Source organism: Rhinatrema bivittatum, chromosome 4 (assembly GCF_901001135.1).
Source record: "Rhinatrema bivittatum chromosome 4, aRhiBiv1.1, whole genome shotgun sequence".
NCBI lineage: Eukaryota > Metazoa > Chordata > Amphibia > Gymnophiona > Rhinatrematidae > Rhinatrema > Rhinatrema bivittatum.
In genome coordinates, this window is record NC_042618.1 from 441,442,326 (window position 1) to 441,455,699 (window position 13,374).

A 13,374-nucleotide genomic window follows, 5' to 3' on the forward strand; every position below is an offset into this window, starting at 1 on the left:
TCCCGCCCATAGAGCATACTCTCCCTTAAGGTATTTAAGGTGGACCAGGCATCTAGCCTCGTCCTGCACAGGTAAATAGGGGGAACGCTAGGGGCATTGCCTCACAGTGCCCTGGAAAGATGAGTGTAAAATCTCTCTAAAGGATGTATAGTTCTCCAACTATCTACTACATCCAAATTATGGCACAAATATTTTATACCCTTAGTAACAGTAGTAGGGCGATATGGGCCCACAGCCGACCTATCTAAGGTTGGATCCAAAACACAATTAAAGTCCCCACCGATAATTAAAGTAGTATTAGAATATTTCTGTAACAATTGTATTATTCTCACAAAAAAGCTATGGTCATAAACATTGGGAACATAAACACTACAGAGTACCAAAGGTTGCCTATCAAAGAAGCCCTCCACTATGACATATCTACCAGCAGGGTCCTCTACAAGTTTGGTGGCTTGATAAGGAATTGACTTACCCACCAAAATAGCCATACCTGCTTTCTTTCCTACTAATGTTCATATCTATCTAAATGAGTTTGAAGCATTGTAATATAAATTTTGAGTCAACCCACAGCCTGCAGTATTTTATATCTCTTAACTACTGATTTATTTTATTTTATTTATTTAAAAATATTTCTATACCGTCTTTACAAACAGTGTTTAATCAAAACGGTTTACAAATATCAAATAAAATAAAGATAAAAACTAACTAATAAAACTAAAAAATAAGGGTTACTTAAAAATAACTTAGTTATAGAAGATATAAAAATTACAAAAATTGTTCATTAACATAAAATAAAATTAAAAAATAGGTAATTTAAACAAATCAGTAAACAAGTAAAAGAATCGGGATCAGGTGCCAAAACTGGGAATATGATGCATTATTTGGTGGGTGGTATGTGAAATGCGATTTGAAATAAATGTGTTTTTAAAGATTTTTTGAATTGTTTGGAATTGGATATGGATCTGATAGAGTCTGGTAATGAATTCCATAAAATGGGGCCTATGACTGAAAAAGCTCTTTTTCTGGTAATATCTAAACGGGCTTGTCGAGGTGATGGAATATCAAGAAGATTTTTGTCCATTGACCTTAGGTGTCTGGTAGGTTTGTAAATGCGGAGGATGGTGCATAAAGTAACTGAGTTAGGGGTATGAATGAGAGAGTGTATAATGGATAGAATTTTAAACTGTATTCTGTATTTGACTGGTAACCAATGTAAAGATTGAAGTATTGGGGTGATATGATTTTTTTTTGAAGAATTTGTTAGAATACGTGCTGCTGCATTTTGGATTAATTGAAGTGAGTGAAGTGTGTTTTCTGGGAGACCTATGTATAGAGAATTACAGTAATCCAGTCCGGAGAAGATGAGTGATTGAGGAATAGTCCGAAAGTCATGAAAGAAAAGTAGAGGACGTAGACATTTTAAGAGTTGAAGTTTGTAGAAAGAATTCCTAGTTAATACAGATATATGCTGTTTTAAAGAAAGGTCTGTATTGATAGTTATGCCTAAGTTTTTTGCTGATTTTGATATGGGGATAGTTGTTCCATTGAATATAAGTTGAGAAGGGGGGCCTATAGATGAATCAGTTATTGATGAAAGGTGAACTATTTCTGTTCTAATACCAGATACATTCCAGGTTGATATTGTAATATCTTGAGTCATCATAACAACTGATTAGTCAGGTCACAGGTAGAATAAAAAGATAGCATCATCTTCCCTAAGGCTCGAATCTCCCATCCTAAATCCAGGCCATATATGGCATGAACTTGCCCAGCTACAGCTTCCCCATTCCTTGCCTCACCAAAAGAAAAATATAGAACACACTTATCTCTGACATCAACTCCTCTCCCTCCCAACTCCACACTTTGCCCTATCCCACCCACACCCCTCCCTCCAATCCCAAAAGGCTAAACAAACATAAAAGCCAACCATGTAAATTTGAGAACATCATCTAAACCTAAATCCCATCCAATGATTCATCCTGGCATACAAATGTAACCAAAAACATATGCACTAAAAAGCAAAGCAAACATAAATAGGCTAATCCACTTTGTAAGAGGAAGGATTAAAAAAAGGTCACTAAAAATGTAAATCAAATCTTTAGCAGTTTTGCAACAAAACATTAAGTTCAAAAGTTTGAAACGCAGTTCTTCAGTGTGATAATGCTGCAGAACCATAACCTTCTTTTGAAAGGAAAAAAATCAAAACAGAGCCATACACTGTTCTATCCAATTGCCAACCATATTAACTTGCCACAAATGCCGAAAACCCCTTCTAGCCCATCAAATTACATGTCCCTCCGTTCATTGGTTGGAGTAGAATGTGGCCCCTTGATAATTTGTCCAACCGTGGGTGCAGAGCAATAGCCAGGCAATTTGGCACCTACAGCCAAGAGAAAAATTGTGCCCCCTCACCCATTACAGAGCACAGGACACCAGAACTGGTGCAAGGGTATTAGGCGCCCCAAGCAAACTTTACAGCTTTGCACCTCCTTTCCACCCTATCACGCTCTCTCTATACACAATTATGTTATGCATTTATAACAACAGATTTTAGATGAAAAAGGATTTTCAAAGTACAGTCTTCTGAGCAGGTCTAAAGTTATCCGTCCTTGCGTGGCCAGAAAACTAGCTTCTAAACCAGATATTCAGTTAAGTAGAGATCTTGCCACCCCTGCAACAATACTACCACACTTCTACCTTTGCCTTTACCTCTTATCACCTTCTACCTCCTATCGCCACGTAAATAGCTGACCTTTTCATATTATGTTAAGATATACCTAAACTTATATTTTATTACATTACCTTAATTTTGCCATATTAAGAACATATGAACATAAGAACATAAGAAATTGCCATGCTGGGTCAGACCAAGGGTCCATCAAGCCTCTCTCCCACATTTTCCTATGTCGTTGGTGCCCACATGTCCCATGACAGCCGGCTCCTCCCCAGCACTGTCTATAATCCTATCTAGGTGGCGCGCACCAGGCAAGCAAGTTACCAGGCGGTCCTCACGTCCACCAGCCACCCTGCTATCTACATTTCTAATAATCGAATCACCAACTATGATGGCCGGCCTAACCCTTCCCTCCTGGGCAGTAGCCCTGGGAGACTTGTCCTCAGTGCGAGAGGACAATACAACACCTGGAGAGCAGGTCCTTGCTACAGGATCACTTCCTGCTACACCAGGGTGATGGTGTACCTAAACTTATACCCTTACACCAGCGTGATGGTATACCTAAACTTATAAATCTCTATTATTTACATAGTCCATTACACGCTATTTGTTCAACCACCTTTGTTATTACTTTGTTTGAAATCAGTTTATTGTAAAGCCCATACGCTGCTTTTATGTTCCTTGTAAACCGATGTGATCTACCCAACGAATTTCGGTCTAGAAAAAAAACTTTAAATAAATAAATAAGTTAGCATGGGGCACATTTAAAACTAATCGGAGAAAGTTCTTTTCTATTCAACGCACAATTAAACTCTGGAATTTGTTGCCAGGGGATGTGGTTCGTGCAGTCAGTATAGCGGTGTTTAAAAAAGGATTGGATAAGTTCTTGGAGGAGAAGTCCATTACCTGCTATTAAGTTCGCTTAGGGGTAGATTTTCAAAGGGGTACGCGCGTACCCCCCGAAAACCTACCCCAAACCCCCCCTGCGCGCGGCGTGCCTATTTTGCATAGGCTCGGTGGCGCGCGCAAGCCCCGGGACGCACGTAAGTCCCGGGGCTTGCATGGAGAGGCGTGCCGGGGGGCGTGCCGGTCATGATGCGGCGTTTCGGGGGTGTGGCACGGGTGACGCGATGTTTCGGGGGTGGTGCTGCGGGCGTGGTTTCGGCCCGGGGTGTTCCTGGGGCGTGGCCGCGCCCTCCGGAACAGTCCCCGGGTCGGGTGATGGCGCGCCAGCAGCCCGCTGGCGCACGCAGATTTACGTCTTTCTCCGGCAGGCGTAAATCCGGCGATAAAGGTAGGGGGGGTTTAGATAGGGCTGGGGGGGGGGGTGGGTTAGGTAGGGTAAGGGAGGGGAAGGTGAGGGGAGGGCGAAAGAAAGTTCCCTCCGAGGCCGCTCCGATTTCGGAACGGCCTCGGAGGGAACGGAGGCAGGCTGCGTGGCTCGGCGCGCGCAGGCTGCCCAAAATCAGCAGCCTTGCGCGCGCCGATCCCAGATTTTAATGGATACGCGCGTATCTATTGAAATCCCGCGTACTCTTGTTCGCGCCTGGTGCGCAAACAAAAGTACGCGCTCGCACAAAATTATAAAATCTACCCCTTAGAGAATAGCCACTGCCATTAGCAATGGTAACATGGAATAGACTTAGTTTTTGGGTACTTGCCAGGTTCTTGTGGCCTGGATTGGCCACTGTTGGAAACAGGATGCTGGGCTTGATGGACCCTTGGTCTGACTCAGTATGGCATTTTCTTATGTTCTTAAATCTATAAAAGGGGAAAAAAAAAACATATGTAAAGGGTCCTGTCATCTGTTTCTTTCAATCTCTTCTCCAAATTTGTTTAAATTGATTTACAATTTGTTTAAATTGGTAATAGGGCTGACGGGCCCAGGACATGTAAGCATATTTTGGAGGGTTTAAGGAGTGGCAGATGCAAGGCCGACAAGGGCTCATCTTTAATTTGGAGACGGAATCAAGAGAAATGGGCCACAGGCTCCTTTACATTTTTTTTTCTTTTTATAGATCTCTACTTAACTGGGAATCTTTGATATCCACTTAAGTAGCTAGTTATCTGGCCACACAAGACTGGATAACTTCAAAATCTAGCCGGCATTATTAAAAAATAGCCAGTTAGGTTTTTAAGTTATCCAACCTCATGAGCTAGATAACTTCAGGCTGGTATATGCAGTGGGACGTTTATCTCATTGAATATATGGGAGAAGTTATCCAGCTAACTTTAGCCGGATAACTTGTCCACTACCTGGTCTATTGAATATGGGCCTCCAAAAGTAAAAAAAAAAAAAAAAAAGGCCTAGTTGAAGGGATGGAAGAGTGGTTTGTTGGACTGGGTAGAGATCTAGGGTTGCAAGGGGATAGGAACAAGAAACCTTGCACGTTTGGCTTTGGTGGTAATGGATCTTGCCTACCCCAAATCACCTGTATAGGTAAGAGTGGTTTTGCTGAAGCACAGAGTGCTAAAGTATTATGGCTTTTCGCTTTTTCTCTCAGGGTCTGAGGGAGGCACCAAGTTGGCAGGTGAAGTTAGAAGAATATAAGAAATTTCCATGCTGGGTCAGACCAAGGGTCCATCAAGCCCAGCATCCTGTTTCCAACAGAGGCCAAACCAGGCCACAAGAACCTGGCAATTACCCAAACACCAAGAAGATCCCATGCTCCTGATGCAATTCATAGCAGTGGCTATTCCCTAAGTAAAATTGATTAATAGCCGTTAATGGACTTCTCCTCCAAGAACTTACCCAAACCTTTTTTTAAATCCAGATATCCCCCCCTTAGGGTGGCCGGGGGGGGGGGGGGAGGTATTCCTATGAGTAACTACTATATTTTTTTTTAATTATGACTCTAAAGAATCCCTTTATTGAGTGATAATTTGATCTATGCCCTTGGAAGAATATTTAAGAAAGGCAGACACTGAGGTGTGTGGGTGAGGGGTAGGGTGGGAGGGAGGGAGGGATTAAAGTGTGTGTGTGTTTGTATGTATGTGTGTGTGAGAGAGAGAGGGTGGAAGGAACCAGTGCCAGGCATGTGTGTGAGAGGGGACTGGCATCAGTCAAGGCTGTGTGTTTGAGAGTAGCAGGGATATGGAGGGGGAGGAGTGAGGGAGGGCACTGGGGATGGAGGTTGGAAGGGAGAGAAAGAGAATTGGAGGTAGGGATGGACAGAGGAGATGGGATGCAAGGGGGAGCAGGACTGGAACCAAGGGAGAATTCCCTCCTTCCCCTAGTCCTGATCCTCCCTTTTCTCCCAATCTGGAAACTCTCTTGATATGTGGATTCTGTTAAAGTCTTTGGTAAAGAGATAACTGGAAATCCTATATCTGCAGCAGCATTGTTGCAAAAAGGCCATCCATTTGACTGCAAAGGTGTGGTGAGTTTCATCTAGTAATACATAGAACTGGCCAGCAGGTGGCAAGCTTGGCATACTCTGTGCAAAAGAGATGTGCAATGCTCTGCACTTCAGCCTGCAGTGTTTGCCTAGTGCAGTACATGCTTGGGGTTAGCAGGGCTTCACATATGTCAAAACGTTTCCACAGTCGCTGGCTGTGTGTCAGTTTCCTGATGGCTTGTTTATAGTTGCATGTAGAAGCTGGAGAAATAGATGCAAGCTCTGTATGAACCTGCTCAGTCAAATCAGAAAAATTGCAAAAAAAACTGCTAAGTCCAACAGCACTGCACAGGGTAGCTTGGCTAGCTGAAGCGATCTTAGGAATTAAAAGCAAAAGGTTTCAGTTCCCTCATTTTGGAGTGGATCAGTAGACACATTGCTTCTGGATGTTTACTAGCAAGAACCTGCAACAGTTCACATTCCCTTCTCCAACATTTTACAAACTTTGGAGCTAGCTGCGCCCTCCCCCTCATGAATGTTTTCACAGATCAGATGACCTCTGCAATACCCAAAGACTGTTCCTTCCAAGAACTCCTTTCTAGGTCGCTGACTGGAAGGGCACAATGCCAGAGTATTTAGGGTCATCACCAAGCTCCACCTTCTCCAACTGCCAAGTTAACAGAATTTAGTTTGGTTCTGTTTATCCAAGTTCCATTTGTTAGAACATAAGAAAATAAGAATTGCCATACTGGATCAGACCAAGGTCCATCGAGCCCAGCATCCCGTCTCTGACCATGGCCAATACAGGTTGCAAGCAACTGGCACATCCCATAAAGTAGATTTAATTCCTGTTACTCATTCCCAGGGAAAACAATAGTCTAGCTAATAATCAGGCCGATTCAGTATGGTGCACTGTTAGCCCCCGTTTGGACGCGCCTTTTTGATGTGCTATTATTACCCCTTATACAGTAACTAATAGCGAGTGGAAAACGCACATCCAACCCCCCCCCCCTCCGAAACTAATAGCGCGCTCAACTTGAAAATGCATGTTGATGAGCCTATTCGTTAGTCCTGCTCGATACAGAAAGTAAAATGTGCAGCCAAGCCACACATTTTACTCTCAGAAATTAATTCCTGCCAATGGCAGGAGTTAATTTCGGCCGGCACCGGGAAAGTGTACAGAAAAGCAGAAAAAACTGCTTTTCTGTACACCCTCCGACTTAATATCATAGCGATATTAAGTCAGAGGCCCCAAAAAATTTTTAAAAATTTCAAAAATCTTGGAAAAAAAAAAAAAAAATCTGCCCGCGGGTTGGAAGACGGATGCTCAATTTTGCTAGCGTCCGTGTTCTGAACCCGTGACTGTCAGTGGGTTCGACAACCAACACCGATAAAATTAAGCGTCAGCTGTCAAACCCGCTGACAGCTTCCGCTTCTGCCAATAAGGAGGCGCTAGGGGCTCGCTAGTGTCCCTAGCTCCTCCTTATTAGCGCGGACCCTCATTTGCATACTGAATCGCGCGCCCAGGAGAGTGGCTTGGGTGCGCGGTGGGAGAGCGGGCGCGCACCTTGGAGCGCCGGCTCTCCTGCGCAGTTTACTGAATCAGCCTGTATGTGTCATGGATTTCTACTCCGGGAGCTTGTCCGAAAGCTCTGGCTCCTAGCTCCTTTTCCAGACTAATGAGTGTTTTTAGCTTTTAGTTCCTGGCTATTCTCCCATGTGAATATTTGTGACATCTCTACGGATTCAATGGAGTGGAATCTTTTTCTTAGCATCACCTAAAAAGCAGCACATACTTCATTCGTTGGGGCTTCAGCTTTTGGGAATGGTTCAGTCTAAGTTTTATGATCAGTGACTCGTGTTCCACGGAGCACCTGAGTGGTGTGCCAAGACATCAGTTGGTAAAAATGGCCAAAGCTGGGCAAAAATAAGCAAATTGATTGCCGGAAACCTGTAGTATATTATGAACCACACAATGCCAGCCCTCCACCAAGGGAATATTTCCCATTGTTAACTGCCCTCAGGGGAAGTGATGAGTTAGGGTGAGTTGGAGAAGGACTTCAAAGGGGCGTGGGATAAACACTGTGGATCCATAAAATCAAGAGGCCGTCAATAAAGAGTGGGTGGCTAGCCAGAATGACGGCTACTGCCTGGAGACAATACCCTTATTCAATAAACATACACATGGTTACTGTGACTCCAACATCGCTCTAAGCTACAACAGCAAGAGGAAATGTGGAAAAAAGGATTTGCACTCACAAAGTGGGGAGTAGCTGGCTTGTTACGGCGGTTACTACCCCAAACCAAATAAGCCTGATACTTCACTTTCAATGTATATCCAGCATAGCTCTCTGCTTCAACGGCAGGGGAGAAGAAAACCTGATACTTCACGCATATCCAGCATAGCTCCCTGCTTCAACAGCAGGGGAGAAGAAAAACTGATACTTCACGCATATCCAGCATAGCTCTCTGCTTCAACGGCAGGGGAGAAGAAAAACTGATACTTCACGCATATCCAGCATAGCTCTCTGCTTCAACGGCAGGGGAGAAGAAAAACTGATACTTCACGCATATCCAGCATAGCTCTCTGCTTCAACAGCAGGGGAGAAGAAAAAAGGATTTGCACTCACAAAGTGGGGAGTAGCTGGCTTGTTACGGCGGTTACTACCCCAAACCAAATAAGCCTGATACTTCACTTTCAATGCATATCCTGCTTCAACGGCAGGGGAGAAGAAAAACTGATACTACAAGCATATCCAGCATAGCTCCCTGCTTCAACAGCAGGGGAGAAGAAAAACAACCAATAAGGGCTGAATAACACAGTCTGGGTAAAACAAATAAGCATGGGTGTAGCTTGCTTATTGCGGCGGTTACTTCCCCTACTACCCATAACTAATCAAGCTTGATATTTCACTTGGTTGCAGCTCCATCACTGCTCTCTACATTAATGGTGGGGGTGGAAGGGAAATAGAACCAAAGAGCTAAGAGAAACAGATAAGTATGAGAAAAAAATGTGAAGCTTGCTGGGCAGACTGGATGGGCCGTTTGGTCTTCTTCTGCCGTCATTTCTATGTTTCTATGTATAATGTCGCCATCAGGCTCTGTGGGAGATCATTTCTGAATGTGGCACACGTTCTCCACCTATGTCTATTGACATTGAATCACTTATATTTCTGGAGGTAAGTAAAACACCCTGCCAGCTGATATCAAGTGAAGCGCTGCCTTGCTCTCTTGGGCCATCCTGGTGCGCCCAGGTAGCCTTCTGTGCTTCCGTATGAGAGATCTTATTTCCAATCCAAACCAACGCTCTTACTCCTGAATCTGGCTGGGGTGGATTAGTACAGGACAAAATGGGAAATCCAAGAAGTACATGTGCACAGAAAAAAGTTAGTTTTGGTATTTTATTGGTATTTTTTTCATTCTGTTTGATGTTTATTGTGGTTTGTTTCATTTAATTGAAATAAAATAAACAGCAAAGCGAAAAATAAAACAGGAGGGAAAAAAATAAAAGAAAAATGGAAAGGAAGAAACCAATGCCCCCTGACAGAATAAATATTTTCCCCATTTTGCCACCTTCCCCATATTCATTTTGTAGAAGCCTAAATAGGAAAAAACTGATCCCAGTCACTTCTGCCCCATGGACTTTTACAACCCCACATCTGGTGACAGCAGGTTGGGGACTGTGATCTGAAACATAAGGAAAACATTCTGAAACAATATGAAATGCAACAAGGTTCCATTGCATTTTTTCATGTAGTTTCAAAATGAATACCCCTATTTCTTCAATATGCTGTCATCTGAAACAACACTTAGTTCCTCCTTCTCCCCCTCTTTTCCCTTATTTACAAATCTCCTACCCCAGATGGCATACCAGGTGTCACTAGCAACCTTTGCTGGCCCCAAGGGCTGGAGGGACATCTCCGACAGAGATGATTCCTCAGCACTGAGCTTCATGGTCAGCAGGGGCTGTCAACTTCCCTCCTTGCCTCAGATGGAATACGTCATCTCCAGGGCATGCCCAGTTCCACACAGGCATGACGGGAAAGCAGACTTGGTTACAGTGCCATAGCCTGAGCCACAAGGCAAGGCCCCAGAAAACCCTTGAAAAGAGGGTTGCATGAGTTATTGGAGATTAATGGTAATACTGCTTAATTCAGATTTAGTGAGATTATAATTGATAGGTGCTGAACCAGAAGTGGAGTGGGTTGCATGAGGAGAGGGAGGGGTGGGGGGTGGAGAATAACTAATCCTGTCTGATGGGATCAGCAAACTGCTCTAATCAAAGGGAAACATTTCTAGTGAAAATTACCACTGACTTATGCCCTTGACTTTGTGTGTGCTGAGGTCAGGAAGAACCAGAAATAAAAACAAAAGTGACACTGCCTCTAGTTCCATGCCCCCTTGTTAGAAAGAGGGGTGTGTCTACAGGGGCTGATTTCCATTGAATCAGGCTCTCTAATCTAATTTACACCAGAGGGTGGGCTCTGTTTGTTTCTCTGGCTGAGACAGTTGGATGGGGCAGGCGTAGCTCTTGGGGCAAGGCTAGGTGTGGGGGAAACAGATGGTTGCTTCGCCTTATTTGCCAACTCAGTAGAGGACTCCAGAGACAGGAAAAAGAAACCGAACACACCCAGGACCATGCCAAGGTACACAGTGCATGTGCGGGGGGAATGGTTAGCTGTGCCTTGCAAGCATGGCTCGGACACGGTGCACTGGCTGGGCAAGGAGGCCCTAAGACGCTATGTGAAAAATAAGCCTGACAATGGTGGATTTCATTCGCTGGAAGAAGTGAAATTTTTTGTTCGGAGGTGCAAAGGCTTGGGCCTGTTGGACCCCGATGATACTTTGGAGGATGCACTGGAGGACAACGAGTTTGTTGAAGTTGGTGAGTTGGAATGCACAATTATTTTTATTGTGGGGGTTGCAATGAATATACATATTTTTGGTATATAGCACAGGATATAATGACAGGTACAACAACACAGCAATGCAGTGAAGAAAGAAGCTTAGACAGGTAGGGCCCACCGGTAAAGGAGTCCCCCCCTGCCAGCGAGTTGATGATCTTACTGGGAAAACAGAAGAGCTATGAGCATGGGGTCATCTGAGGAATGGGTTAGTAGTGATGGTATATAAAAATACTGCAAAGATACAAAAAACCACAGCCTGAGAACATAATTTAAGAGAGAATTTTAAAACCAAGCAGGACTGTTAATTGAATCAAGCTTTATTGAAGACTAAGCACTGTGGCTACTCAAGAGAGTTTTGCTCTTCTGGCTGGGCTATAGGAATTAAAATGTAGATTTAGGGATACTTGGAGGCTCTTCACTAAACATGTTCCCCATAGACACGGGAAGGGCAATATATTCAGAGCCCTCTTCACCCATGGAAATCAAAGCTTTGAATATCGCCCAACCTGTCCGCAGCTAAAATTTACACAATTGTTCAATGATACCATACTTTGAACCACAGACTGAAGAAGCAGTTAGGGGGACAGAGAGAGGTTGGAGATTGGAACAATGCATGGTGACGCGTTGTTTCCAACTGCCCACAGAGAAGGCAGGCATAAATCTGTGCGGGTATATTTTCCTTTAGGAATAACGAAAGCAAAACAATGCACCTAGTTTTTTGCTTTCATTATCGCTGCACATCACAGACCCCCCTGGTTTGGAAGGAGTTAGGTGGGCAATGGGAAAGGGAGTTGGTGGGTCCCTTCGTTCCAGCAAACCTCACGCCATTTGTTTGGCTTTCTTCTAGTTGTGGAAGGGGATATCATGTCTCCAGACTTCATTCCATCTCAGCCGGAAGGGGTTCATTTGTATCCTTTCCAGTGAGAGACTGCTGCTTGCTTGCTTATTTTTTAAAATGTGACGTACAACTCCAGGGATAATTGTAATTTTGAACAGAAATCTCTAGTTTGGGAGGATAATTTTTTTTTATTAAATTAATTGCTTAGGGTGAAATGACCTAACTTGCACATAACTGAGTATTTGCTATTATGTTTTGTTTTTTAATTGTTTATTTTCTATGAATGATGGGTGCTTTATATACAAATTGAGCACTAATTTGTACTATAGAAGTGTGTTAATCCCGCCAGTTTTTATATTGTTCATTACATATTCTAGCTTACTGGGATTCTTTGGTTCTATTGTTTCTTAGAGCTTTGTATTTTTATTTATTTGCTTAATGCGTTGGATACGTCTCGGTTATGGGTGTTCTTTTGATTATATGAGCTAGTTTGAAATGGGCAGTATAAAAAAAGAGCTAATTATCATAAAAAAATTATCTGATAGGAAAACGCAATTCTTACTTTACTTCTTTTCCATTTGTGGGTTTTGTTTTTAATCCTTTTTTCCTGAGGAGATTTTAGTATTTCGAGTTGTTGACAGGTCCTTCTTAGTCCCTCCCACCATTACCAATCCTGGGCTGCTGAGTCTCATCAGTGCCCCCTACAGGCCAAGCATGAAGACAGCCCAAACAGCTGGAAAGTGAACGGAAGGAAGGAGATTTTTTTTTTTTTTAAAAGATGCACACCTTTAATTTCCTCCCCCTGCCCAAAAGTGTGAAAAGCATTAGAATATTTCATAGAGCTCAAAAATAAAGAAGACCTGGAGCAAGATCAAAAATAAGAGCTTAAAAAAAAAACCAAAACAGGCAAACTGCCGTTGCGAAGACTAGCTTGGAAAAACGTCAGTGAGTGCCTACAAAAAAAATAATAAATTAAAAAAAAAAAAAAAAAAAAAAAAAAATATATATATATATATATATATATATATACTGGCAGCTTCCTCCCTCCTTCCCTGATGCTTGAAAACAGACCCTGGTCGCATTCACCTTTCAGCTCCTCCTTCTTCCATTTTTGTTTCTTAACTGCTCTTTTAGCTATTGTATTGTAATGCGTGTGTTATTTATTCACCCATCCAGAAAGATCTGGCGGTACAGAATGTAGTGCCTGCTACACTCTAGCACTACTTTTCTGGATTCGGAGTGTCTCCAGGTTTGCTTGTTTTTTTTACCTGGCAATTTCCTCCTGCTCCTTTGGGCTTCCAGCTGGGATAATTGGCACCAAGAGCCTTCGACTGCCCGGGAATTCCCCCCCCCCCCCCCCCCCCAACTCCTGACATCTTACATTCAGAAATATAGGAGTATCTGATCCAACAGGAAAATGAAATAGATACCATCCTTCTGTTAGTAGTATGGTAGATAACATCAAAGAAAGAAAAAGAGGGGGGCAGAAAATGAGGAAACCTAGAGAAACAACAAAAAGTAAAGTAGCATAATATGAGCCATAACACGAAGACACCCAGGACCTTTCTTACAGGCCGATACAGTAAGGGCGCGTAAGAAAAAGTGTGGCAGTGCCTG

General features: G+C 43.2%; 1 protein-coding gene and 1 long non-coding RNA gene across 2 annotated transcripts in view; one reads left to right on the forward strand and one right to left on the reverse strand.

Annotated features, from left to right (window-relative positions):
• LOC115091331 overlaps positions 1–13,374 on the reverse strand; it is a 99,742-nt gene that overhangs the window by 25,667 nt on the left and 60,701 nt on the right. The gene's annotated exons all lie outside the window — the stretch shown is intronic.
• Positions 10,381–13,374, forward strand: part of HAL (histidine ammonia-lyase) — a 63,353-nt gene continuing 60,359 nt past the window's right edge. The window contains exons 1-2 of the mRNA XM_029601563.1: positions 10,381–10,897; positions 11,767–11,827. Of these exons, the coding sequence (XP_029457423.1) occupies positions 10,651–10,897; positions 11,767–11,827 (308 nt within the window). The 5' untranslated portion in view covers positions 10,381–10,650. The remainder of the gene's footprint in view (positions 10,898–11,766; positions 11,828–13,374) is intronic.